This window comes from Balaenoptera musculus, chromosome 10 (genome assembly GCF_009873245.2).
Source record: "Balaenoptera musculus isolate JJ_BM4_2016_0621 chromosome 10, mBalMus1.pri.v3, whole genome shotgun sequence".
NCBI lineage: Eukaryota > Metazoa > Chordata > Mammalia > Artiodactyla > Balaenopteridae > Balaenoptera > Balaenoptera musculus.
In genome coordinates, this window is record NC_045794.1 from 892,336 (window position 1) to 919,258 (window position 26,923).

At 58.6% G+C, this 26,923-nt stretch overlaps 1 protein-coding gene across 11 annotated transcripts in view; it reads right to left on the bottom strand.

Annotated features, from left to right (window-relative positions):
• CACNA1C (calcium voltage-gated channel subunit alpha1 C) overlaps positions 1 to 26,923 on the bottom strand; it is a 557,739-nt gene that overhangs the window by 37,779 nt on the left and 493,037 nt on the right. For 6 of the 11 annotated variants that reach the window (XM_036865108.1, XM_036865106.1, XM_036865103.1 and 3 more), the window contains 3 exons: positions 26,108 to 26,266; positions 25,540 to 25,650; positions 12,167 to 12,250 (listed from right to left, as the gene is read on the bottom strand). In XM_036865108.1, the coding sequence (XP_036721003.1) occupies positions 12,167 to 12,250; positions 25,540 to 25,650; positions 26,108 to 26,266 (354 nt within the window). Of the gene's footprint in view, positions 1 to 12,166; positions 12,251 to 12,711; positions 12,796 to 25,539; positions 25,651 to 26,107; positions 26,267 to 26,923 lie in introns of all 11 variants that reach the window. The other 5 variants (XM_036865102.1, XM_036865098.1, XM_036865100.1 and 2 more) reach the window with 2 other exon arrangements.

The window sequence follows — 26,923 nt, forward strand, 5'->3', positions numbered from 1 at the left end:
TAATGAGTCTCCAACGAAGACGCCCGACATTCTAGGTCTCGGTAACACAGGAGCAACGCAGTGGCAGGAGAGGGCAAGAGGGCCAAGTGGAGGGTACACGGCACAGGCCTGGCAGGGTCCGGGCGCCGCCAGAATGGACTCCCACCCAGCGAGGACTCTGGGTGTTCTCCTGCCCAGAACCATCTCTGGCTACACATTAAGTACTAATTCACACCTGTTATCACGGAGGTGTTCTGGATTTTGAGGATGGAGGTTTTGTTTGTTTTTAATCAGCCGTGTGTCCTAAGGTAGCCTCCAGGGGCTGGCACTGCACACGCTTACCCAGCACTGCCAGCTGAAGGCGAGATACCTTGCCTGTGCCCAAGGCTGCTCTTTGCCCACGTGTATTTGAGCAAAGGAGCCCAGGGGCAGTGGCCCCCCAGGTCCAGGGGAAGACTGAGGTTCAGTTACCCCCTCTGCGGTGGGGCTAGCCCTCAAGCTGAGGCTCAGGAGGGAGAAGGGCCTGCTAGGCTCCTGATCCCCGGGTGTGGACCTTGGACACCAGCCTGAGATACCGAGTGCGGATCTGTTTATTAAATTGGAAAGCCCTGCACACAATTTAGGACATCATTGTTAACCCCCCGAGAAGCTGTTCTCAGGGGTCTGACTCTGGGCTCATTAGGGGCCTGGCCTCAGGGGAGCATCCCACAGCAGCCCTGAGCTGCATCCGGGAAGGTGCCCTGCCCTTTAGCCCCGCACACAGAGCACAGCCTGGACTGGTCCCCGCCGCCTGAGCTGCCAACTCCTTCTAGAAGGTCACGACTTCACTCTTACCCTCCACTTTCAGAGAGTTGCTCCTGTGTTTCTGTTTTCAAGGTACAAACAAGGAGAACATGTAATGGGGTTTCTGAAGGACGGAAATGTGCACAACCAGACATTTGCTTGCAGACTGAAAAATACTTCTTTGGTAACAGATTTCTCAGCAAATTCCTTTTTTTCCCATTGCAAGTTGGGAGGTGTCCTTTTCGGGGACCGGGGGAGACACGGGGTGAGGGGAGGGAGGAGAAGGGACAGGACGCCTCTCTGGTCGTTTACGGAACACGGTCTGGATCTGCCTGTGCTTCACGAGGGTCTGCAGCTGCCAGGTCCACCCACGTGGCTGGACGGGGTGGGGTGTCTAGGATTCGGCCAGCAGGCTGAGAGAGAACACGGAGACAGACACGCACACGCCCACGCACACGCACACGCACGCATGGAGGAAGCTCCAGGCTGGTAGGGGCTTGCGCCCCAGTGTTAACCTGTCAGGAGCCCCATGTTTCCCGGGCTTCAGTGGTGGAGGGGTGTGAGGGCCGCACGGAGGTGAGGCCACAGGCACTTAGTGCTGGGCTGTAGGCCGAGTGCCCAGCAGGCTCTAGCCTTGCTCCCTTCTTGGATGCACCCTGAAAACCACCAAACTGCCCATTACTTCCAAGAGCCCTGGGCAGATGATTGAAGGTCTTCTGGGTCAACCCCATCCTGAATGGGACCAGAATGGGGGTGCTTTAGAGGACCTGCCTGGGTCACCTGGCCTGACCGAATTAACCCCCAACCGTGAAAAAATTACTACCACTTATTTTACTGCTTAAACATTCAGAATCCTTCATTTGGGCTTTTTAAATGTCTTAACTGTCGTTTTCTTGTTTTTAGCCTTTTATGCTTCCATTTCAGACCTCATCTATATAAGTCATATTTTACTCCAAGATTTACCTTTAGGTCTGTTCTAATCACCTTGAGCATATCGTATTATTTTAACACTATGTATTAATTCAGTAAAGCTTTTTTTTTTTGGCCGCGCTGCGCAGCTTGTGGGATCTTAGTTTCCCGACCAGGGATCGAACCTGGGCCCTCGGCAGTGAAAGTGCTGAGTCCTAACCACTGGGCCGCCAGGGAAGTCCCCAGTAACCTCATGATCCATCCCTATGACAGGAGACAAGACGGGCCGTGTAGAGAGGAAGGACGGGCCTCTGGGAACCCAGCGTCCAAAGAGCCTCACTTGGGGAGAATGTGGAGACTCACGGGTTCGTTTTTTCTTGAGCCTTGAGCCTTGCACTTCAGAGGCTGCTTCTGACTTGCCAGGGCAGGGTCACCTGTCAGCCGCTCGCGTGCGCCTGTCCTCATGTCAGGAGCTGTGCTTACAAGGTCCACGGGCTGGAAAGTAACTACGCGTCGTAACAAAGCCAGAAGGCAACCCAGAGCGATCCCTACAGGAGAGTGCAGGAAGGGGCCCGTCGCACAGCCCTGCCCACAGAGAACCGCTGGCGGACGCACTGCTGCCCAAGGTCACCCCCAGATGCCCGGGCGGCCAGGAGACGGGCGAGCGTGTCTGCCGATCGCTGTGATCCCCCAGAACGTCCTGAGGGACCACCGAGCATCACTTCTACCTTCTGAGCAAGTGCAGGATTAATGGGGAGCCCGGAGAGCGTGAGCCGCCCCCCTCGGGTGCTTCCCCAGACTCGCTCCCGGTGACCCTGAGTTACCTTTTCGGTGCGGGGGAGTGGGGGTCACCTGCCCTGCACCCTGCCTGCCACCAGCTCGTGTCCACGAGCGGGGGGCGTGCAGCCTGTTCCTCAGCCGCCCATTCTGATCTTTGTTTTCTAATGACCTGGTCATTTTCAAGGGGTTAGGGTATCAGGGCAATTAACTTAATTTGCTCTTGCAATTGGTAGGAATGAAATGAGATTATTCCTCCCCATGTGGGGCAGAGGTGGGACACTGTCAGAGAGGCCCTGGGCCAGCAGCGGGGACAGACCCTGCCCTCACATGGGCACATGTATGTGGGTCACCTTGCATGGTTCAACCGGCCCAAGACCTGGGGTGGCTCTGGAAAACTGCCTTTCCGACCCAAGTTCAGGACCAGATGAGAAGCAGCACCTCAGTGGATGAAGCCTTTGCTTCCGGAATGTCCTCCTTGTTCCTCCTCACTGGGGTGCTCTCTCTAGACCACCCGTGGGAGCCGAGGGGACTGAGGGGCACCAGAGGCTGCAAAGAGGGTTCTCCGGGACGGACGGACGCCAGAATCGGTGGGGCGTTTCCCAGTTTACATCCCATTGTCTCTCTGGAGAACGGAGAGGTTGTTGGAAATCGCTCTTGACCACATAAAAAAGGGACTGCTTCCCCTCCCTTCTTCTCCTCTTTCTCGGCCCTCCTTCTTTGCGTAGCTGGGAGGCGAGGGTTAGCGGGGAGGTAGGGCCAGGTGGTAGATTTCGATATCCTGATTATCTTCCAGGACGTTCTCTGTGATCGGCGGTTCGAGGACACTTTGGAGCAGCTGTGCGCCGTGGCTGCGTCTCCTGGCCAGGCTGGCTTGGAAAGGTGCAGATGACCTGCCTCCCTGCAGGGAAGGCTGAGTCCAAACAGGCCCTCAAGACAAGGGCCCAATCCCAGAGGCTGCCGCTGAGACAACGGTTATGTATCTGGTCACTGAAATTCCACATCCCTCTGAACCGAGTCGAAAGCAACAGCACAGGAGTGTGTGAATCTTTTACTGGCTACCCTCCTACAGAAGCCTTGCTTTAGAAAACAAAAAACAAAAAACAAAAAACTCTCGTCCAGAACTCAGGGAGTGGATCTGATATCAATTCCATCCCAAACCACCTGAAGATCTGGGTCCAGCTGGCATCCCCCCTCCGCCTGCCATCCCCCCCACCGGCTCTGCTTCTCTACTTCAACTGTCTCTAATCTCATCTCGATTTGATCTGCAAGACAAGACGGTAGTTCAACTGTGAGCATGTCACGGTGTCGTAGCGGGGGGTCTGGGAGGTTGGGGCTTTGTTGGCGAGACCCCAGTTAGCCTAGGGTGGGAGGATATATATGAGGCTGGTACACACAGAGAGCTGGGGATACGGGAGTCAAGGGCTTCTAGAGACATCTGACGCCGCTTTCGTGGCCAGGAGCCAGCCGGCATAGGTTCAGGGGTGGAGGTCCTCATTACCCTTCTAGCCCCTCCTCCAACCGGGAGAAACGCACATCCCGGGAACTGAGGTGTGGCCCTGTGGACGTGGAGGGGTTGGGAGGTGCTGACGGTCAGAGCCGCCAGGGGTGGCTGCAGGGAAGGAATTTTAAGGTCAAAGTAGTATCTGTTGTAAACTGCTAGCTCTCTAAGGTTGAATGAAGTGCTTTCTTGGGAGGGAGACGCAAGGTCTAAGTAAGCACGTGTCAACTGGGAGACACACAGCAGAGGGTCAGTGCCACAGATTTGAGGGCAAATGAAGGAAATACCGATGGTCAAAAGCAATTCTTAAGCCCAATTTCCATTTCGGTCTGGCACGAATGGAGGAATGGAATTGGGTTTGAGGAAGAGAAGAGCTGGGAAGAGGAAGATGGGGGTTATGAGGGAGGCGGAGACAAGGACAGAAAAGGGCAGGGAGCAAGTGAAGGTCACCCCAAAGATGGGAGGGCGGAGGGTGGAAAGGCAGCCCCCTCCCCCGTGGGCTTGCATCTGTCTCTCCAAAGGAAAATTCCACCCAGAAGGGGAAGGAGATTCTAGCCAGAAAGGAGAAGCTTTGTGGTCATAGGCACTCAGTTGAAATGCCCTTCTGACCATCCCTTGAGGGGTCTTAGGCCCCAAGGGGGCTGGAGGAGAGGTGCAGAGCAGGGGCTGTGTGTGCTGAACTGTGGTGACCGGCCTGTGCTGTTCGTCGTGCTGGGGAGTGGCTGAAGCCTCAGGAGCTGCTCGTTATTCACCTGCAGCCCGACGGCTCCTCAGGTGCTGTTACCTGCCAGAACTCACGCTACACGGGACTGATTACAAAATCGCCAGGGTTGTCTTATCTTCCTTGGGAGGGACAGTCACTCAAGCAGATAACCAACAAAAGCGACTCATGAAAAATAAATGAATAAAATCAGCTTGTCAGGAGCGCTCACAAAAATCCCATATGTGGGGGCAGAGGGGAGAGACAGAGAGACAGAGACAGGGACACAGAGAGAGAGAGACACACACATGGATGGACACAGTGAGCCTGAAGGATGTAGAAGAAAAAGAGAGACAGACTCAAGGAAACAAACCAGCAAGAGCAGCCGGTTCTCAGGAAGCGGCATTAGACAGAGTGAGTGCTCTTGGGAGCACCTGCCAGCATTCTGGGGCCTGGTGAAATTAGCTCCCTCACTTCCTCCACGAGCTCAGGGAATATTCGAGGTCCCTCTGCTTTAGACGCTCTCTGGCAAACACCCCGGCAGCTGGCTCAGCTGGGGACAAGTGACACCCGCTGCCTGGATGGATGGCCGTCTGGCTGAGCCAGGGTTGTGTCCTGACAGCATCCTTCAGTCCAGTCCTCCGATTTAGGGGAAAGGAGAGGGTTGTATGAGGACAGAAAAGATGAGAATGAGGGAGGAAAGGAAAGAAAATTAGAGGACGGAAGGTGGAGGGGTCTCAGTCAGAAGGCAGAGGGCAAGAGGGGCCCCATCGGGTCCTGCCTGTCGGGACACCGGACAGCCTAACTCAGCCGGGTGAGAACCATTAGAAGCAGGTTCCAGGGGCCTTTCGGGTCAGGCCTGCAGGACCCTCCTCCAGGCCGCTGCTCTGGGACACCCTGCGCCCGGCAGCCTGCTCTCCAGCGCGTGGGCCTTATTCTGCAGGCAGAGCCCGGGCTCTGGAGATGGCTCCCCGCGTCCTGCTGGACGGCGGCTGGTCGGGGGCCCGGCTCACTGCCGGGCGAGCAGGGCTCTGCTCAACCTCTCAGGGCCAACTTCCTTTCCAAGCGGAGGAGAAACTACCCTTCAGGACAACTGGGGGCTGGGCCCCCTCCTCGCTCACATCCACGCTCCAGATACCATCTCTAGGTCGAGCCTTACCTTCGTCCCTTTAAAGGCAGCGTTTCTTTTGGGGCGGGCAGTGCTGAGTCAGTACTGCCCTCGTGTGAACAAGGCACCTTGGTGGCTTCGTTTGTTGGGGGCGTGGGACTGGAGGTGGTGCTGAGAAGGGGAGGGACCGGAAGGGGCTCCCGGAGCAGCGGGGGAGGGGCCAGCAGAGGTGGCAGGTGGGTGGGATGGGGGCACAGGAAGGCGGCAAGGGCCACAGCGGCTCCACCTGGCTTGGCCTGACACCACCAGTGTCGACTTCATAGACCTCAGAAGCAGCCCAGGCCACACGGACCACCGTCATCTAGACACTGATGCCCGTTCCGGCCCCTCTCTGCCGTGCTGGAGGCGGGGAGCCAGGCGTGGGCCCACGCGGGCTCGGGGTGGCGGGAGGCTCTGACTCAGCCCTGAGTCAGATGCTCTGACTCAGCATGCTGTCTCCCTTCCAGTCACTCCAGGCCCCGAGGCCGGCGTGGGAGCCAAACCTGCTGCGTTATTTTTACGGGGAGCCAGTGAGGGCGGTCGTTAGAAGTCATGCCCGTGGGTCTGTGGTCAAAGGACCACCGGCCCCAGGAGCCAGGTGAGCAGCGCGTGGGGCAGCACCCGAGGCCCCGACAGCGTCCCAGATGCTCCAGGCTGAACCACGCCCCAGTCGTGTCACCTTGCCGCCACCCGTTCTCCCCTCCGCCCGCTCCCCCCGCCTGTGCAGAGGGCAGGGGAAGGGGCTGCTCCGCACCGCCTGCGCTCTTGTCCTCCGAGCCCCACTGACCCAGGGCCCAGGCGCCCAAGCATCGCCTGGTGTCCTCAGGCCCGGAGACGTTCGGCTGAGCCGCCCTGCCTGGGGTCCCGAGGCTGGGAGCGCCCTGAGCGGGGCCTGTGAGTGCAGGGCCCCTGCCAGCCTGCCCGCGGTTTGGCCGAAGGGCTCACGGAAATGCAGGAGTCAGTTCTCCCACAGGGATGGACTCGAATCCCGCTCTCGCCACCTGTTAGCTGCACGGCCTTGGCAAACCCTGAGCAAGCTCGGCCCCTCCCAGGGATGTGACGTGCGGTGGCCCTGGCCTGGCATCCCCAAGGGCAGCACGCTGCCCCCCACCCCCGCCGAGCTCCTACCGAGACCCCAGCCAGGACCGCGCCACTCCACCCCACCGTCCTGCTCGGCCGCGCTGGCCGCCCTGCACTAGTGCTGTCTCTGTGTCCATGCAAGTCCCCAGCCCTCCTCCCGCTGAACCTGCCCGGAGGCCCTCGGCCGCGTCCTGTCCCTCACACAGCCCGTCCTGCTCCCACCTGAGGGTCCCTGGGGCCTTCTCTCTGGAGAGTTTCTAGGTGACAATTTTGACGCCACGGCTCTCGGGCGCTCCACACGTGGACCTGCCAGGCGGCGAGGGCGTTACTGTCAGAAGGTGCCCAGTGCAGAGCCGGTGGGGGGCGCTCTGGGACCACCTCAGCCCCCCGCCACTGCACTCAAGGACGTCCAGCCCCAAGGCGGGTCGCCGCTGTCAGTCCCGTGGCCTCCTCGTCCACGACTGGGGACACGTGTGTCCGTGATGAAGGCTCCGGGCCTCCCAGCACTTCCTGTCGTGCAGGGGGGTGGAGGGGTAACTGGGGGGTGGAGGGGTAACTGGGGGCTGAGGGGGGCCACTTCTGACACCCCAGGAGCTTCCACTGACATCACAGGGTTACGTCACTAGGCTTTCCTTCTGGAAAACAGAATTTCAGACTCAAGGGATAAAGGAGGAGCAGGGGGCTTCCTAGGGGACATGACGCTGACTGCCCAGACGGAGGAGAAGGTAGCGCGTCCAGAGGGGACGGGGTGGCCGGGCCACGGCCACGGACGCAGAATCCAGCGTGACCGCGGGGCCCCGCGTCTCCCCGGTCACATCGGAGGATAAAGGGCATCTCCCAGAGTGAGCCGGAGGTCAAGGCGGCCCTGAGCACGGAGGCGCCAGCTCAGCTCCCCATTCCCCCTCTTCCCTCAGCTGTTCGCCTGTCCCGGCCTTGAACACCATCGCTGTGCTGCTGATTCCATGCCTGACCGCGCACCGGGCGTCTGCCTGTCCGCCTGACGTCACTGCTGGGCAGTCGAGTACACAGCCCCCAAGCCTCGTCCTCCTCGCGCAAACGGGCCTCGCCTCCCACCCTCCTGCCGACACCAGCTCCATCCTCCCCTGCTCGGCCGGTACCCCACGGCTTCCTGGGAGCCCTCCTTCTCTAGCGCCCACATCCAGTCTGTCAGGAGAGGCCGTGGGTCCCGCTCGCAGAGCAGACTGAGAATCTGACCGTTTCCACCACGTCTGCTGCAACTCCGTCCCCTCCCACCTGGATGGCTGCGTCCACCTTCCAAATGGTGGAAGGGCTTTGCCCTTGACTCCCGCAGACAGCAAAGGGGTCCCTGGACCACGGACACCTCTTCTCAAAGGTGCCAGGGTCTCCGCTTCGTGCTCAGGCGAAGGCCCAAACCTGCTCCCCTCCCGGACCCCCCCACCCTGCTCGTCCTGCCTGAAAGCTCCTCTCCCGGGATCCGCAAGGGCATCGCCTCGCTTCCTTCAGGTCTTTGCTTTCTTCAGATTCCCCTCCTCAGTGCAGCTCGTCTTACAGAGAACGGCACCAGCCTCCCCGGCTCCCTGCTCCTCCAACCCCTCCCCTGGCACTTCTCGGCTCTCCACGTACTGCACCATTTCCTGATTTTCTGTGTCCGAACATCTCCCAGCCTTAGGACCCCGGCTCCCAAGGACGGGCTTTTGTTTGGTCCATAATGGATCCCAGGTGCCCGGCACCAGAAGGAGAGGCTCCAGCCACGGTGGAAGGAATGGACAGTTGTTCCTGGGGTCGCTGGGGAATCCACTTCCCAAGGCGGGGCACCAGAGTCTGGCAGAGGCAGGACGGAGCTGTTTGAGGGGAGATGACTTTGAACGTGGGGAATATCTGGAGGGCGGCTGGGAGGCATACAGCAGTTGGGGAGGGAAACGAGAGCTGGTCTGTGTAGGTTAATTGTCAAAGATGAGGAGTTACAGGTGGAGAGCCTCAGGGATCCCTCTGAGGCTGGAATGGAACATTTGTCTGCAAAAGGAGGTCTTGTGACAACAGTAAGACTAGAAAATTCGGGGAGGCCTGGAGCTGAGCTCTTGGCCCAGCGAGAGTCCAGACCCAAAATCTGCCTATGGCCCGAAGGCAGAACCATACGGTGGAGGGTCCCGCCTCTGAGAAGAAGCGTCTTCGTCCCCATAACTTGTCCCACAGTCCTGGCTACCGTCGGGGTGCAGGGCCATGTCCGTGCTCGCGGGACAGGCCCATCTTGGCTTGAGTCGTGGGCAGTGGTCAGTGAGCTTGCTTTGATCTGGCTGGACCCGTCGACCAAGAGTTCGAGTGTATCCGGGAACGAGGGCTGTGACATCTGTGCTTGGCTGGTGTGTCAGCAGGGGGGTCGGCAAGATCGTCCTTTGCTTGGGTGCCACGGTCTCTCCCCTTTAACAGCGCTGTACAGTTGGTTTTTTTAAAAATAAATTTATTTATTTATTTATTTTTGTCTGCATTGGGTCTTCTTCTGCACGTGGGTTTTCTCTAGTTTCGGCGAGCGGGGGCTACCCTTCGTTGCCGTGTGCGGGCTTCTCATTGCAGTGGCTTCTCTTGTTGCGGAGCATGGGCTCTAGGCGCGCGGGCTTCAGTAGTTGTGGCACGCGGGCTCAGTAGTTGTGGCGCACGGGCTTAGTTGCTCCGCAGCACGTGGGATCTTCCCGGACCAGGGCTCGAACCCGTGTCCCCTGCATCGGCAGGCGGATTCTCAACCACTGTGCCACCAGGGAAGTCCCAACAGTGATGTACAGTTTACAGCCGGTTTTTAAATGAATGCTCTTAGTTGAGCTTCAAAACCCAGCACCGTGAATCATCATGCTCCTCGGATCGGTGGGTGGCGGGGGAGAAGCAGGACTCAAGCACTTGATCTGACCCTGGTCCAGCCTTCTCCTCGGGCCCCTGCCTGGCATGATGACGCGGGTGTCCTTTCTGGATGTGTGGGAGAGAGTGGCAAACAGTCGGGGCCGAGCGGTGGGTCTCTGGACACCTCCTCTGCTCTGCATCACACACGCGGTCCCCGTTTTTATCTCCAGACACAACCCTTCATGTGACTTTTCACAAACTCCTCAATCTGAACAGTGAAGGGCATCTCCATGTGGGCGAAGGATACTGGGAGGAATCGGAGGGGCTTCCCACCTGGAAGCGGGGCTGGGCCAATAACTTCTTGTTTAGAAAATAAAAAGCCCCCTGTGGTTATTCAAAGATACGGACTATGGAGCCTAAGGGCTGAACACATCTTGGCCGGCGGGAGTCCGCGAGAGGAGGCTATGAGATGTACGAGTTCATCAAAGGGCGTCATGGACTGAACAGGCAGGAACGCTGGCCCCCCCGCCCCGGGAGGCCTGGGCTCCAGCCGAGGGGCAGCAAGGGCACCGGCACGCTCCATCCTCACCTGCGCGTCGGCAAGCGGGGATGGTCATTCTCGTCCGTCAAGCTCAGGCTCACGGCGCACAAGCCACGTGCCGAGGCGAATTGTAAACGGAAACTGTTGTACAAATGGAGGGTCTGCGTGTGACTGCACGTGCTGTTCCTGGGGTCCTGCACCACCCCCAATTCCAACAGTCACTTTCTGGGGTAGAAATTTTATACTCTAGAATTTTTTTCCTTTGTCTTTGTTTTTCTTTAAAAATAGCAGTAGCTTGAAAGAAAACGGCAGGCTGAGCGATGGCGTGGGCCTGGCTGACAGTGAGCGCCCCAGAGGACCCTGGGACTGAGGTGGGTCCTCTGCACCCAGAGAGCTGCCTGCTGTCACCTTCCTGCGGGTTCCTGCCGTCGGCCTCAAGTCCCCTGGCATGGCTCCCCACAGGGACCCACCCCCCAGACGCAGGCTCGTCCTGCCCTTCCCTGGCCTCCTCCGAGGGCCCCTCGGTCCCAGCACAGGCCCCGGCCAGTGGATACGTGTAGGTAGGGATGTGACAGCTCCTGGGATACAACTTGGGGTCCATCCAGCCACTTGGGGGGGCAGTGCCAAGGGAGGGGAGGCATGGACCCTGAGTGGGGAGCTTGGTTTCCTTGTGCCCCAATGATTCACTGGCAGAGGTCAAGGGAGCGTACACACGTACACACACACACACACACACACACACACACCACAAGACAAAGACGACCCTGGGGGATCCCCGAGACAGAGGGGCAGTCGCATCTATGCTGCGGGGCGAGCGGGGGGGGGCAGGCTGACGGGGGGGGCACAGGGACAGCAGAAGAGCCTCCTCCCAACGCCCACCCATTCGAAGGGGGCGGACAGGGCTTCTGACCAGCGGAATCAGCACATAAATAACATCAGTTCAACCGACTGGCAGCCAACTACGGGGTGGAGGGGGTGGGTAAGGACAGGCAGGGGGGACGGTGGCGGTCACGGGGTGTTTCTGACACCTTAGATCAGAACTCTAGAGCATCTGCTCCGTGCTGTTGTTCAATGGTTCAGTGCATCAACGTTTGTGCAAACATTACCAAGTCTCTTAACCAAGGAAAAATCCTGACAAAAAACTAAACCACACATGTTAAAGACCAACCGCAAGAGGGCTTGCCTATAGATAAAGAGAGAAGGTTGAACATGCTGGGGAGCGGAGGGACGTGTGCAGGGGCTGGAGGGACTGTCTAGGAGGGGGCAGCTCCCGGGAGCAGGTGCAGGAGGTCTTGGAGCCAGGGCGGGGGGTGGTGAGGGGGAGAGCCAGGCAGGGGCAAGGCTGGTCCTCTGGGGCAGGTTCACCTGGGGCCAGGTGCTCCCACAGCAAGTTGCGGGGGGCGGGTGGAGGAGCCCTCTCCAGAAAAGAGAGGTGCAGGCTGTTCTCCCCTGCCTCTCAGTGGAGGGGCCGTTTTAGCGTGAACACGATGGGCTGACAGTGCCGGCCAACTGCGAGCCTTCACCCGTGGTCCTCGGGAGAGCTCATTTCCCGGATGCTGGGGGTGGGAAGGGGCTGCCCCGGCAGCTGCCCAGTGGTTGTAAACACCCTTCCACCGTCTCACTCCGGGATCCCAGGGCTGCATCCTCCCAGACAGTGTGTGTCATGCTAGGCCAATTGCAAAGGGGGAAGGAAAGGATGCAGCAATCAAAACTCAGAAGGAAAGGGGGCCTAGCTCGTTCCAAACGTTAAAAAAAAAAAAGAATAAAAAAATTTCAAAGTAAAGCAACGAGAAAGAAAATCCTTTAAACCAATTTAAACAAACAAACAAGAGTAACTTAGTGGAAATAAGGAGTTGGGAGGAAGCGAGGAGGAGGAGGAGAGCAATGGGGTGAGCGTGGGGCAGGCACGGCGTCACAGGGCGGGACGCCGGTACTTACGTTTACCTCGGTGATGGCTATATCAACAATGCTACCCACAACAATCAAGGCGTCAAATGTGTTCCATGCATCACAGAAATAGTGCTGCATGGGGCAGAGGGGCCGAGGGAGGGAGAGAGGAGAAAAAAACCAACAACAAAGAAGAACAAAACAAAAGGAAGAGGAAAATGAAAAAAAAAAAGCATGAAAGAAAGGAGAGAAGAGAAAAAAATGAGAAAAGAAAGAGGTTATGTGGGCATACTGGACCCTCTTACCACTCCACGCTTCTGGAGGTGCACACCTGGCACCTGGTGCTCTCAGAGCCTGACAAAAGCCGGGTTAGTCGGGGGGGGGGGCCGGGCGGGGGTCCTGGAGGAGGAGGAGCCCCGGCCGCCCCTTGCCCGGCCCGGCAGAGTGGGGACAGTGCAGGGGCTCACGTCCCCCAGGACGGCGGCAGGTGCAAGAGAAAGCATGACTGGCGGGGGGTAAAACAGGAAACCAAAAAATAAACCGAAGGAGGTAAAGAGGGAGGGACATGGAGGCGTCCTGGGCAGAATCATACTCACATTCGTCTCACTGAGAATGACGTCAATTACGCTGCCAATTACGATGAGGCAGTCAAAGACATTCCAGGGGTCACTAAAGTAGCCCTACACGGGGCGGCAGGACGGGAGTGAAAAGGAAGGTCAGACAGACAAGAACAGAGCACCGCCGTGGGGCCGCACCGTCGCTGCTGAGTCCGAGCGGGGCGGGGGTCCTCCCCTTCCAGACCCAGCCCCCTTGCTGCCCGTCCTACTTCCCCAGCCCCCCCCAGGCCTCCAGTGCCTCCTCGGAGGCCTGCCTGCAGGGAGGGAGGGAACGGGGGGGGGGCCCTCGAGAGGTGGTCTGGGAATTAGCAAGCGGCCATTGGTGCGGTCCAGGCGCAGCCAGGCCCTCTGGGCTCAGGCGTGAGCCGTGTGATGCTCGTGATAACGAGCGGACCGTGGCATCAGAGCAGCATCTACGACAAGGTCACCCTCGTGGCAGCCCTGGATGGGCATCCAGCCCTGGACGGGCCTGGTGCCTCGGGACAGAGGCTTTCCTCCCTGAAAGGGGACGGAGGCCAGGTCAGTCCCAAGGTTTGGTAACGTGGGAGGTGACCCTAGACCGGCTCTCGGGGTGGGGGTGTCTCTGAAGCACTGCCGTGCCCAGCACCATCATTCTGACTCGGGATCCTGCTGAAGCGCCCCCCGCGAGAATGAAGTTCTCACAGCCCTTCCTGCAGGCTGGGTGGGGGTCTGGGGGCTGTCGTGTCGTGTCGGAGCAATCAGGATGCTGACTCCAGTCCTTTGTCCTGCACACATGGATTTTTTGTTTTACACCATATTTGGGGAAGGGAACGGATGAATGTTTCTGAAAGACTTTGTCAAAGTTCATGGACAACTGGTCAACCAAGGGCTGTCCCCTTCCTGTGAGGGTTCTTGGAGTCCTGGGCAGGCAGGCTCTCTGCAAAGAGAGGGCGGGTTCTTGGGTCTGGACCACTGCCTCTCAGAGTGCAGGGGAAAGGGAGCAATGCTCTGTGACGCACGGATGTACACGCTGTCCAGGAGCCCTGGGAACCACACAGCCGTCCTCCCCAGGGGTGGAGTGGGGAGGGCCCAGCACCGAGGGCATTTGTCTTTCCGTAAGAAAGGACACCTGCCCCTTTGGTTCTTCAAGGGATGACCCAGCCTCTGAGCCACGAGCTGGGGCTTCCAGGAGATGCGCTTCTGAGGTTGGTGAGGCGGTAAGAAAGCATCAGGCTGGCCTCTTAAGAGTCTCCCCGGTCCCTCTCCCTGGCCCTCCTGGGGCGGCCAACTCTCCCTCTCTATTTCTGAGTCTCAGGAGTCTGTGCTCTCCCATTTCTTCCCAACTCCCTCCAGCTCCCTGACCCCTCCACCCCCCCTTCCCAGCCGTGCCCGCTCTCAGATGGATCACAAGACATTCTGTCCCAGGGCTGTTATTCTTAGTGTGGAGGTCAGGTCACAGGGAAAGGGACCTCTTGGTTCCCAGGTTTTTCTGCCAAAAAAAAAGCAGAAATGCCACCGTGGAAACTCTGGACAGCCCGGCGGGGAGCAGAGGTTGGCCAGGGCGTGGGTGAGGTGAGGGTCACTTGAAACCCTTGCTGGCTTCCCAGGGTATTTTTCTGAATATCCTGGAGACTTTGGGGGTACCTAGAGGCTTCTCTCTGCCATTCGAGTCACGTGCTGTGAGCGGGAAAGAACCGGCCCCCCCCCCAGGGTCCTCCCATGACATCCCAGGGCACGTGGAGAGCACTGGTTTTAAGGGCAAAGAGTGAAGACCCCGAGCGAACGACAAATATGCATGTGCTTTAACATCAGGTTTTGGAAAACACTGGGGGACTACCTCTAGAGAGGAAAACCATCTTTGTGGGCAGAGCTGTTTCGGGAGGGAAGGGGAGGGGGGGTCCAGGAAGAGAAAGGAGGTAAGCAGGAACCAGAGGACAGTCCGGGACGCCCAGCATCCAGCCTAGGAAACGCAGTGGCAAATCGTTATTCGGGTCTGGGGGCGAGAGGAGGAGAGAGGTCGGTGGGCGTCTCGGCGCTCAAGGAGGGGGGAGGGGCTGCAGTCTGTTCGTTCAGCAGAGGGACCTGGAACAGATGGGTGAGTTGGCCTCGGGCCACGGCGTGGACGAGGGGAGAGACGGAAAGGGAGAAGGCAGGCAGAGGCGAGGCGGACGAGGGGTTAACAGCTGGCAAGCGCCGCGAGGAGCCTGGCCCCCAGGGACCCTGCAACCCTCACCCACCCCATGCGTCGCCTGTCATCCCCACTCTTGGGCTCCTCTGTGTTCGTGCACAGGACAGGCCCGCCCCAGCGCTCTGCGGCCGGCGGCTTCCGCTGGGTTGCCTGGCCTCACCTGCCCCCTTGCCCTCCACAGGCTGTGCTGCTGGAGCGTTTGGTTGGCCCCTCTGTCCTGTGGGCCCGGGGCCAAGGCCTCCACTGGCCGCAGAGCCCCACCAAGTCCCGCCCGGAGGAGGTTGACACACGGCCCACGTGGGGGGTGACAGGGTCCCTTTAAGAGGCAGCTTCCCTCTGCCCTGTCCACCCCCTTCCTGCCCCGTCAACCCTCCAAGCTGGACCATGAACACAGTTTCAGGTCCAGCTGTCAGCGCCTCCTCCCAGGCGTCCACACCCATCCCAGAAACACGCTGACACCCTCCAGGGGGGCTCGACAGGTTGCCAAGGGACACACCTGGCCAATTCCCCAAGTGGGCAGGGCCCGGAAGGAAGGTTGCTCCCTGTGCCCAGTGCAAGAGCTGTGTCCTCTCTGTCACACACACACACACACACACACACACACACACTCGCACACACACCTGTTTTCACCCGTCTCCTCGACTGCTGGAAACCATGGGTGACATGGGTTTGGGGAGTATGATGGAGGAGATAGAATGGGAAAAAAATCATAGACTTGTTTTCTCGAAATCAGGCTGACCTCCAGGTCATACTGTCACTCGTTCTCTCTCTGGTATAAGTCAGGGTTAGCGAAAGGGGTTTTGGGCTCTCCCTGAAGTGGTGAACCAAACCTCTCAATGTCCAGCTCCTCAGGGCCAGGCAGGGCTGCCCACCCAGGGGCGGACGGCGTTTTGGGGGAAGACTTTCTCTCGCCATCTCTAACCCTGTAGGGTGAGTGGGTCCCCAACCTCAGGAGGTCTCATGCGTGTCCCTCTGGGCTGAAAGGCAAGCGCCCGCTGGGAATAATCCCTTCTCTGGAGGGCGCCGACCCTCCACTCGTTGGCTGCCACGGCAGAAGAGACGTGGACCAAATCGATCCTAGGTTCAGCACAACGTGATTAGGAAAGGACGCTGCTGCCCCAGCATCCACGATGCATTTCACCTGCATGAGAATTTTGGATTTTCCTCTCTTGGATTATCTGTGCCCTGATTCACTCCAACCCTGGAGCTGTTCCGAGTTGGAAGAGGCGATGTAGTGGTTAAGGGTGTGACCCGCAGAGGCAGGGTGTCTGGGTTCGAGTCCTCCCTCTGGCACTTACTGGCTGGGTGACCTCGAGCAGATAACCGCACCTCTCTGTGCCTCAGTTTCCCCCTATGACACGGTGACCTGTGGGTTATGATAGGAATGACACAAGTGAAGTGCCTGCATCTGTAAGAAGCCCAGTGAGTCCCAGCGACTGTCACGGTTGCTGGAGCTGGTCCGTCCCCTCCTAGGGAGGCCGGACGCACAGGGTCAGCTTTGGGGGTGGGACTGAGCAGCGGGGAAGGCAAGGCCCAGGAATGTGGAAGGAGGAGGGGGAAAGTGAAGATTCCAGAATCCCACGCTCCCTTCAGTGGGTCTCATCTTGAATCCTAGTGAGGACTCCCTGTCCTGAGATTCTCGGATGAAATCCAGCATCACTTTGAGATTGGTGACCGTAAGCAAGCTGTCCTGGCTAGATTCTGTCAAACTCAGGTTCACACAGATAGTTAACTGCCAGGTTCCTAGAAACCACTATTCCTCCCAGGGAGACCCAGGCCCCTTTTGCTCCGGCTGGAGGGCTGCGAGGAGAGGAGTGGGCTGCCAGGTGGGCCCACATCCTGTCTCCGGTCCCGAGAGCAGGGCTGCTGCTGGGAGGTCCAGGCACATGCCCTGGCCCCTGAATTCTGGACTCTCAGCCCCTTCCCCGCCCAGAGCAGAGTCAACACAAGCTTTACAACAGGATGGTGGTGAGAGGGGTCCACAGGAGTCTACACACCTGGGACTGCCATTGCTGGCTTTCTTCTCTTCTCCATCCCCTCCTGCGCGGCTTCCTTATCTACCTCTGACGGGTCCAGCAGAGAGAAGGCAAGGAACACAGAGGTGACCGGACGCTCTTCCTGGTGGGGAGGCTGACTGGACTTTGTCCGGGTCTCTGCCCCAAGACTGTTCCCTTCCAGGGACACATGGGGCCCCAGAGATCGACGTGGCGGGGGGGGAGGGACGCTGGGTGGAGGCTGGATGTGGAGCTGCTGGAAGCAGAAAGGGCCACCTGGGGGAGGCGGGGCCTAAAATGGAGTGGGCAGACGGCGGGTGCTTGGCCACGGAAGGGGGCCCAGCCGAGTAAGGGCCCTGCTGGCGTGAGCTGGGAGGCTGAGCCTGGTTCCGGGTCGTGGCACGGGGAGATGGGAGGTGGTGGGTGCAGCCGGCAGCTGACTGTCACACTGGTAACTGCCGCCACACAGAGATAACATGAACTGTATGACGTTAGGATGTCATTCAGACGTAACGGTAATCAAGGAAATTACTGGCGTCTAGTGGGGCGGCATGGCTGGTGCACGGCTGCTCCCGGCCCCCGGCAGCTCCCACCCTGTGACGCGCCCCTTCAGAGGCCCTGGAGCCCCCCCAGCATAGACAGCTGGGACAGGGGTGGGCGGGGCAAAGGGCAGCAGCGGACAGGGGCCGGGGTCAGGGAGACCCCGGGCGGGTGGTGGTGATGGGGGCCGCACCCCCAGTAGTTAGAGGAGTGCACACTTCGAAGTGGACATCTGCTCTGGTTTCTTCTTTGGAATTAAGCTTTTTTCTCCCCAGGAAGGTTTCAAAGGCCCTCATTCATTTATCTCACCGAGATGTAACGGGTGCTTCTGGGTGCCTGGAAGTGCAAAGCTGTGGGTAGAGCGTGAGCCCGACCTGACCTGCCGCCTCCCACGGGGGTGAGGGGACAGGGGGTCGGCTGGGCTCCTTTGGGGCCTGGGGAGGGTTTCCTCCGCCCCAGTTGGCACCTGGGTCCACGGCAGGACCCTGCTGCAGGATCGTCCAGGACGAGGGTTCAAGGGGATACGCCTCGAGTGCGGGCAAGGCTGTCTGACACATGGCAATGTCCGCAGGCACCCCGCTTCAAAGGGACATCGGGGGCCCCCTGGAGGAGGGAAGGGGATGCAGAGGACAGCAGCCTTGGTGGGAGCGAGGCACCATCTGCCCACCTGGAATCCTCTCCCGGCCCATCCCGCAGACTACGCCCCGGGGGGAGCCCCCCAAACCCAACCTGACGGTCCCATCTTCGCCCCCCGCCCTTCCCGACGCAAGCCACCTAACGGGCCGGCCCCTCCTTAGCTCCAGGAGGTGTGGCCCACCACACCCCTGCGGCCTCCACCTGCGCCCACTTTAGAGAACCCTGAGTGAACAAGAGCGCCCGCCCTCAGCTCCAGAGATGCGTCACCAGGCCTGGCCCCTCCTGTGTCAAACAGAGTGACTGCCAGCCTCCAGGGGAGGGGAGGTGGGCCCAGCTCACGCAGCCTTGCCGGGACTGTTCCTGCCACCGTCGTCTGGGTCTCAGCCCTGCTAGCGGCCCTCCCCCTCCCCTCCCACAGGTCCAGGCTGGCGGGTCTGGACACCACTGCTCACAGGCACAGGGGCCCCGTCCCCTCCCAGTGACTCTCACGTGGCCGTGTCACCCAGCGTGAATCATCTCCACATTAAATAATGAAACGCAACAGCTGCCCTGCCCTCCCCACACGGGGCCTTTCCACGAGTGCTGGGATTATTTTTGATCATACTGACTTCAACGCCCCCTGCCCATCTGGCATTGAGTACCTGCAGACCGCCAGTAAAGGGGGTGCGGGGAACTAAACACAGACTTTTCCCATTATAACTTAGGAATTATAGACATATATATATTTACATTATGTGTATAGGTGTGAGTTTCCTATACATAAAGATTTAGATTTCCTCTGAATTTTATTTAAGGAAAATTAAAGAAGTAGTACTAAGTATTTATTGCCAAAAGGGAGCTTTGGTTCTAAAGGGATTGAAGCCCACCAGCCTAAAAGAATGTCTAAGTTTCCGTGCAATTTCCGAAAAGGAAATATTCTTGCTGGCTCTTGGTGTTTTTAGAGTTGAACTTTCCATGTCGGAAGGAAATAGAAGGAGACGTTCATATTTCTAGTGGTAGTTTGAGCTGCACTGAACCTTGGCCATTAGCCGGCCACCGAGTCCCAGTTTCTGCTACACGTTACCTATTTGCTCCTCAAGTAAACGATCCGTAAATGCTTTCAGGACAAGCAGGGCTGCTCTCCCCAGGGCAGACCCGGCCCGCACACGGTGGGGTTTGCCCCCTGCAGATTTCCCAAACGCCCAGTGGAATGGTACTGTGGGCCTCTGGGAGGTGATTAGGCCATGAGGGTGGAGCCCTCAGGAACGGGACTGGGGTCCTTGAACAGGGGACCCCACAGAGCTCCCTCGCCCCTTCCACCTGTGAGGACACAGCTGTGAGCCGGATGGGGCCCCTTTCATTGAACGTGGCCCTGCTGGTGCTCCTATCTGGGACCCCCAGCCTCCAGACCGTGAGAAGTAGATTTCTGCAGTGTTTGTCCTAGCAGCCTGGGCAGACTGAGATGGCCATGACCCCACTCAGGCCCAGCTAAGCCAGCCTCCCCACCTTACCGAGGAACAGACGCGGAAAGAACAGGGCTGTGTCTGGACCACAGCCCTACCTGCCCTCCCGGCTCGTTCGAGGTGATGCTGAGGGGGGAGGTGGGCTTCCTGCTCTGTCTCCTGAATTTCCTCTGTCGGTGGGATCTGGGGGCCGGGGATAATCAAGCAAGAAATAAAGTAAACTTTGTTTTGTAAGAAATAAAGCCTCACAAAAATCTTTGCCCCTTGCAGAAACGTCCGCCTGACTTAAAACTGTTAGGAGGGGAATTAGGGCGAGTGGTACGGCTGGATCCGGAGGTGAAGCTGGAGAGAAAGCAGATTTTAGCTGCAATGTAGTATCTGGTGAAGACAAAGCCAGTTTCTAGTAGTTTCAGCTTTCCAGACAGGAGACGGAATGGCCCTGGCTGGCATCCTTTCCTGCCGGTCACCCCACTTTCTCCTCCATCTCCTGGTCCTTTACTGGCTCTAAGGAAAGGGTCCTGACGTTCTCTCAGTAGCTCAGGGAGGACTCCCTCCCAGGACCCCAGCCCAATGGCTCCTGCCTGCGGGGTCTTCCCGGCACTTGGAAGAGCCCGGCCCTGGTTCCTCTCGCCCCATCTGCCCAGGCTGCCCCGACGGAACCTACCCTTTGGTGTGGCCCCCGCTGGCCTTCTTTAGGGGGACAGAGGGCAGAGCTGATTTTGGACGTTAAGGAAAATCATAGCCTAAACTTGAGCCCCGTGTGAGCGGGAAGGCAGGCAGGGCTCAGCTGTGCAGATGGGTCCCTTCTCTTGTCAGACGGTCACCTGCTGGGGGCTCGCCCTGCTTCTCCACCCGCCTGGCCCCTCTCCCAGAGAGGGAGCGGCTCGCTCACCGGGGACAAGGAAACACCAGAGGCATCAGGTCCAGCCTCGGAAGCCCCCTCCCCATCTGCTGGGGCAGGGGTGCCCCTGGGGAGCCCCAAGCTGGCTGGAGGTTGTGCTCATGTGAGAAAGGCTGTTACTAAAGTGGAAGCAGACGCTGGGTCTTTAAGGAAAGAAGGTTCTGGACGTGGACAAAGCTGAGGACAGACAGAAGAATCGGCTGCAGTTTCCTGGCTGGAGACAGCCTCCCTGAAGGCTCCCTGACCCCCCCCTCCCCATACTGGCCCCCTCTGTCAGTCCAGCCCTCATCTGTCCCTCTACCACAGCCCAGGGAAGGAGTCAGCTGGTGATGACTCTTCCTACCTTGACCGTTCACCCCAGAAATCTGCACCGTGTCTCGGGCAACAGTCCTTCCCAAGACAGAAAACCCTCCTAAGGAAGGCAGAGGAGACTTTATTCTGGGGGCACCAGGGGCCGGGACCCTCACACATAAGCATAGTCAGAAATGAGGGGAAGGCTGTCTTCGTGCTTGGCAAGGCCAAGGCCACCCATACTCTCAGCTCAGACTTTCTGGCAGAGCACATCAGCCTGGCCCGGCCTCACAGCTTGGTGCTGACCACTGAACCGCCTGCCTCGGCATCTGCAGCTACTGGACCCGGGAGGTCCGGGGACGACTGGGGGGCCAGGAGGGGACCCACACGGGGGACGCCGGGCCAGGAGCCCGTCTTACTCTTCCCACAGGGCTCCCACACCTGAGATCACCCACCTGGGTCCATGGAGTCAGAGCAGTTGGGGTGAGGCGGGCGGATGGAGGGATGCAGACCCCGCGAACGGCCTGCGGAGAAGCGGTGTCTAGAGCCCCGTGGCCCAATATGGCAGCCGCCGGCCACGTGGCCACACAGATTTGAATTAATTTAAATAAAATTAAGAATCCATGCCTCTGCTGCATGAGCCAAGGTGCCCAGGAGGCGGGTGGCTGTTTACAGACAGATGGTGGGCACGGAGCGTCTTTATTCCTGCAGACAATCCTGGCGCTGGTCTGGAGACCTCATGCATCCCTTGGGTTGAAACGCCTTTGGGCCCCAGTTTCTCCTGCAACAGGAGTGCTCCCGAGGCTTCAGTTGCTCTTATGCCCAAGAGCCGGGGGCCAGGGGGTCGATGAGTGTTTCCACTTTGGTTCCACTCGCCTTCTGGACTGTTCTCGGCGGGGAGGGAGTGGAAGAGCGTTTTGATCACAGAGAGCTGTGGGGTCAGGCCCTCCAGGGGCAGAGACGTGGCCGCTCCCTGAGTGGGCAGCATCAAGGGGATGGGAAAGTCTCAGAAACAGCTGTCCCTGCTTCCTCACCTGCCAAGGCCCAGGTGAGTCCCCGGGCGGAGCAGGGTTAGTCGGGAATCTTCCCACCTCCCTGGGCAGACCTGCTTCTCTGAGCGGGAGCCTGGGGCCCCTTCTCCCTTCATCACCCGCTGGGTCATGGTCAACAGCAAGTTCCAGGCACATGATCACCCCAGCCCCCAAAGCTGACCGTGGAGCATCTGGGGCTGGCCCTGCCCTGGAACCTCCACAGTCATGGCAGAGCTGCCCAAAGGGACCGAAGCCTTGGAACCCCCAGGGTCATCCTATTGACCCTGAAGGACTTGGGTTAAAGTTCAATCTGGAGTTTTAACTGGGATTGTACTGAAGAGAAATGACATCTTTGTAACACTGACTTTCCCAATTCATGAACATGACATATTTCTCCATTTACTGAGTTTTCTTTAATTCCTCTGTGTGAAATTTCACAGATCTTCTGTAAAGATCTTAGAGGTTTTTGGTTAGATTTATTCTTAGGCATTGGATATTTTTCAATGCTTATCATAAAGTGTATCTTAGAAGCTTTTTCCTGTCTTTGCTGATAAATTTCTGTTCACGATAGGAGGACAGTCCAGCTATTTAGTTAACTTCAGACGATTCTATCCAAAACCTTTTCATGCTGACCAGCTTGGTCCTGCACAGTCTCGTAGGGCCCAGGGACCATTGGGAATGTCCAGGGCAGTCCTCCCGCTCGGGGAGAAATTCCCTCTGGCCATTAGGTGTTCAAGATACTCCTGTCACCTGCCCCATTCTTCAGACAGAATGTGAATTTTAGGAGCAGAGCAGGGATTTACTTGAGTCAATTTATTTTCCATAAGGTGGCGAGCAGAACAGATGCAAATGAAGACCAAGAACATCAATTACCATGAGGACAACGAAAGAACGAGGCCAAACTACAAACCGACCGACCGACCAGCCAACCAACCACAGAGACCGAGGGACAGAGGAGGAAGCCCAGCGGGCCAACCTCAGACACCTGATGTTAGGACTGATGTCACCTCCTGCGTCCTTGCTGCCTAACTGTCCTTCCTCAGCTGACGCTCGCAGGTGCAAACTCACTTGCGGCACAAACACACGATCACGTTAGGAGCACCGGTTCTAGGGCCAGATCCAGCTAGATATTTCCACCAGAGCTTCAAGTACTTTCTTTTTTAAAAAATTTATTTATTTATCTATTTTTGGCTGCGCTGGGTCTTCATTGCTGCTCACGGGCTTTTCTCTAGTTGCGGCGAGCGGGGGCTACTCTTCATTGTGGTGCGCGGGCTTCTCCTTGCGGTGGCTTCTCTTGTTGCGGAGCACAGGCTCCAGACGCGCAGGCTCAGTAGTTGTGGCGCATGGGCTTAGGTGCTCCACGGCATGTGGGATCTTCCTGGACCGGGGCTTGAATCCGTGCCCCCTGCATTGGCAGGCAGTTTCTTAACCACTGTGCCACCAGGGAAGTCCCCTCAAGTACTTTCTGGTTTGGTTTTCTTCCTGGAAATTTTGGGGATGCTTTTCTCGGAGTCTGCTCCTTAACGAGAATCCAGGAACCCCACTCTCCTCCCAACTGGACAGGCTTGTTTTCCCCCTCTGCTGCCAGAAACCCCTGCAGGGTATTCCCAGAAAAGGTCCATTTCCCTTTTTCTTTATACCACAGACAGACCCTGGCATGTGTGAAATGCAGATGGCCCCAGGATGGCTCTCTTACTTCTTTGGAAAAGTTTCTCTCATTTCACCCCATCTCCTCACCACAGAAAACTAGAGATGGAGGAAGTTGGGTGCTTTATGGTTTACAGCACCCTACCTGGCTGCTTCCCGGGGAACGGGCTTGCTCCTGGGTGTGCAGGATTCAGGGAGAGTGTTTTCCAGGCAGAGGCCCCTGCAGGTGTCACTGCCACGTGCTCCTCAGGGCAGGTTTGCGCAGTGCATCTCCTGAGCTCAGGAGCCTGACTCAGGAGGTCCCGTGCAGGGCCCCGCCGCCGGCATCAGGCATCATCAGAAACACGTCTGAGTCAACGTGGAATGACTCAAGGCTTTGAAATATTTAAACGGCATGTCTCACCAAACTGGGTGAAAATGATGCCAGTTTCCCTCCTGGAGGCTGTTGTCTGAGTCGGAAGCTCAGCCCCAGCGCGGCCCGGCCTCCCAGCCTCCCCAGGGCACGCTGCTGCGGGCTGTAAGCCCGCCGGCTCCCGCGCCGCATGGCTGGGAATAGGACCGCAGGGGACCCCACAGAAGGTGGCCAGGGACATTCCATGGTCTCCTCTGCTCCTAAATGGGACAGGGCTTGGAAGGGAAAGTGAGACAGAGTTTACTTGCTGCTCTGGAGGAGACAGGAAAACACCACTGTTATCACCAAATGACATTCATTAGGAGTCTTATTCTCTGAAAATCAGCCAGCATCCCAGGCATTCTCAAGGAGAGAGGAAGACTCGGCATGGTAAGAATACGGTCTGTCTTGTCTTTGAAGCCCCTCAAAGGTGGCTTCCCTCTTTCTGGAAAGTTCCCAGCAGAACACCCGGTGTGGGAAGATGCTTGCTAACAGCCCTGTGTGGCGGAAATTACATTGACTACAAAGTCAGACACACTGGCTTCTATTCCCAGTTCTGCCGCTTAATAATGGTGTAATTAATACGATGCTTAATTGCTCTGAGCTGCACTCCCCTCTTCCCTAAGACGAGGAGCTAATACCTATCTTGGAGAGGCGTCTTGAGGATTCCACGCAACGAGGTGTGTGTAGCACTGCAGGTTACTGAGAATTGTTGGTGGAATGTTAATTCAGAGAAGACGACGCAGATCCTGGCGCTGAATAGGGATCCGACAGCCAAGGGGCACCCCCTCCTGGCCCGGCTAGTGCTGGGGCAGGTGAACATCTGAATGGAAATGGAATATAGGGCCAGGGACTCCTGCTTTTCACCCCCCGTTGACCTGTGTTGCATCTGGAAAAACTAGTAACAGTGGGGAAGAGAAGGTTTGGAAAGCTGCCCTGCACGATCCTCTTAGAAACAATGCGTTCCCTCTCATCGCCCCCCAAAGCTGTGCAGCAGCCGGGAGCCTCCAAGCCACTGGGATACCCCCTCCGGGGCAGCCGCCCCCTGTGAAGCCTAGGTCAGTGGACGCCGGCGGTGCTGACCTGTCTACAGGGCCGGAGACGGAGGGCCTGCTTGAACGGGGTCGCCCTCCGTCCTTGAGGCCCAGGGGCAGGTCGGTTGGGGAGGGCACAGATAATCCAAGTGACAGGGAGACAACCTGCCCTGCCTTGCCTCGCTCAGCCAATGGCTCTAATGTTCTCTCCCAGCCTTTTTTCTAGAAGCTTCTTACAAGTAGCAAAGCAGAGACATTTGCAGGTCCGTCCCGTCCTGGAAGGTACGGGGGCAGTGATGCAGCCCTGAGGTGGGGAACCAGACACCCAGCCCTGAGCAAACGCAGCCCCGGCTCAGCTCTTACAGCCAGGCTCTTAGGCTGCGCGGCGGGCGAAACGGGGAGAGAGCAGAGCCCGGGTGGGTCTGGGGGGCTGGGCCTCGAGAGGTTTGGTTTCCAGTCTCTTCTGGGTGACGTGCCGGGGGCCGGGGCCACGGTGGGGGGACGAGGACCATTCTGCCTACCCCGCAAGGAGGTTTGCTCAGGCATGTCCCTGCTCCCTGTGTCCAGACCACGGCCCAGACCGCGGGCTGAGATTCTGCTTCGAGGAGCTGGCCTGGCTCAAGGCCTGCAGGCTCTGGAGCCGGAGCGTTTAGCGTCGGGAGGATACGGTCCTTCGCTGAGACTCTGCACCCACTGTCCCCCACCCTGTCCCCCTGGCACCGTGGACCAGAGGCCCGTCTCAGAGGCCTACCTTGGGCTTGAAGGCGATGAGCTTCAGAATCATCTCCACCGTGAAGAGGCCGGTGAACAGCATGTTGAGAACGTTCATGGCGATTTTGAACAGGCAGCTCTGACCGTAGTGCTGGAGGGGCGGGGGCACCGTGAAACGAGCCCAGGGCTCCCTGCTCCCAGCCGCCCCTCAACAGGGACCCTCCTGCACCCAGCCCGGGGGCCGACCACCCCCGCGGGGGCCAGGCGGACTCAGGAAGCCCTGCAGGTCCCTCCCGTCTCTGCCGTCACTGCCGGCACAGCTGCGCAGACGCCTGCGCTCCTGCCCGATCGGGGGACAGTTCTGCCGGCCCCCTGGTCCTCAGGGGGCTCCACCCAGCTTGGCCCACTGACGGTCACGGCCCCTTCGAGGTCACCTGTGCTCCACTTCCCTCCCTCCATCTCATCAACCCAGGATCCTGGGGTCCTCCGCCCTCGAGAAGGGACACGTGTGTTTCTCCAGCTGCCCCCCCGCCCCCTTGGCCAGCGCGACGGTGACGCGCCTCCCACGCGCCCACCGGTGGACAGCACGGCCGGCCCGCCGGACCGACCTGCATGGCCAGGCAGATGGTGTTGAGCAGGATGAGGACGAACATCAGGTACTCGAAGGAGGTGGAGTTGACCACGTACCACACCTTGTACTGGTGCCGGTTCTTGGGGATGTACCTCCGCAGGGGCCGGGCCTTGAGAGCGTACTCCACGCACTGCCGCTGGGCCGGGGAGACGGGGGTGAGAAGCCCGGGTGAAGGGGGGTGGCGGGGGTGGGCGGGTGCAGAGGAAGCTGCACACCCCAGGGGTGGGGTGCTCTGGCAGAGAGAGAGACCATCTACTGCTCTAGCTCGTTTATAGGTTGAGCTGCTACTTGGACGTTCTTTGATTTTCTATCCCTCCCTCAACCGAGGAGAGACCCTCTCTAGTTAGTCCCCATCAGGACGTAGTCAGGGGGTCCGTGTCTTCTTCTTTCCATCTCGGTGATGCCTGCTGTACACCGCAGATGCTCGGTGGCATTTGGTAAATACTTGCTGACTGACTGATAGTCTGTCTTCTCACTGATGGTTTCCCAGCCACAGGCTCTCCTGGGGGCCCATCTCTCTGCAATGTTCCTTTCCTGTCCTAAGTCCATCTTCCTTATCTGCCAGGGTCCGCAGAACAGAAGTCACAGCTCACGGCCAGGGGATGGGATCCTGGGCTGACTACACTCCGGCCATCTCTGCGCTGTGCCCGGAGCCCAGGTCAGGACCAGGGTCACCCAGGCCCTTCTCTCATCCCAGCCTCCAAGCCCGACCAGTTCTGTTCTCTCCATCTCTACCGTCACCTCTCCCCTACACTTGCTAATTGGCCTCCCTCTCTCCTGGCTTCCTTACAAT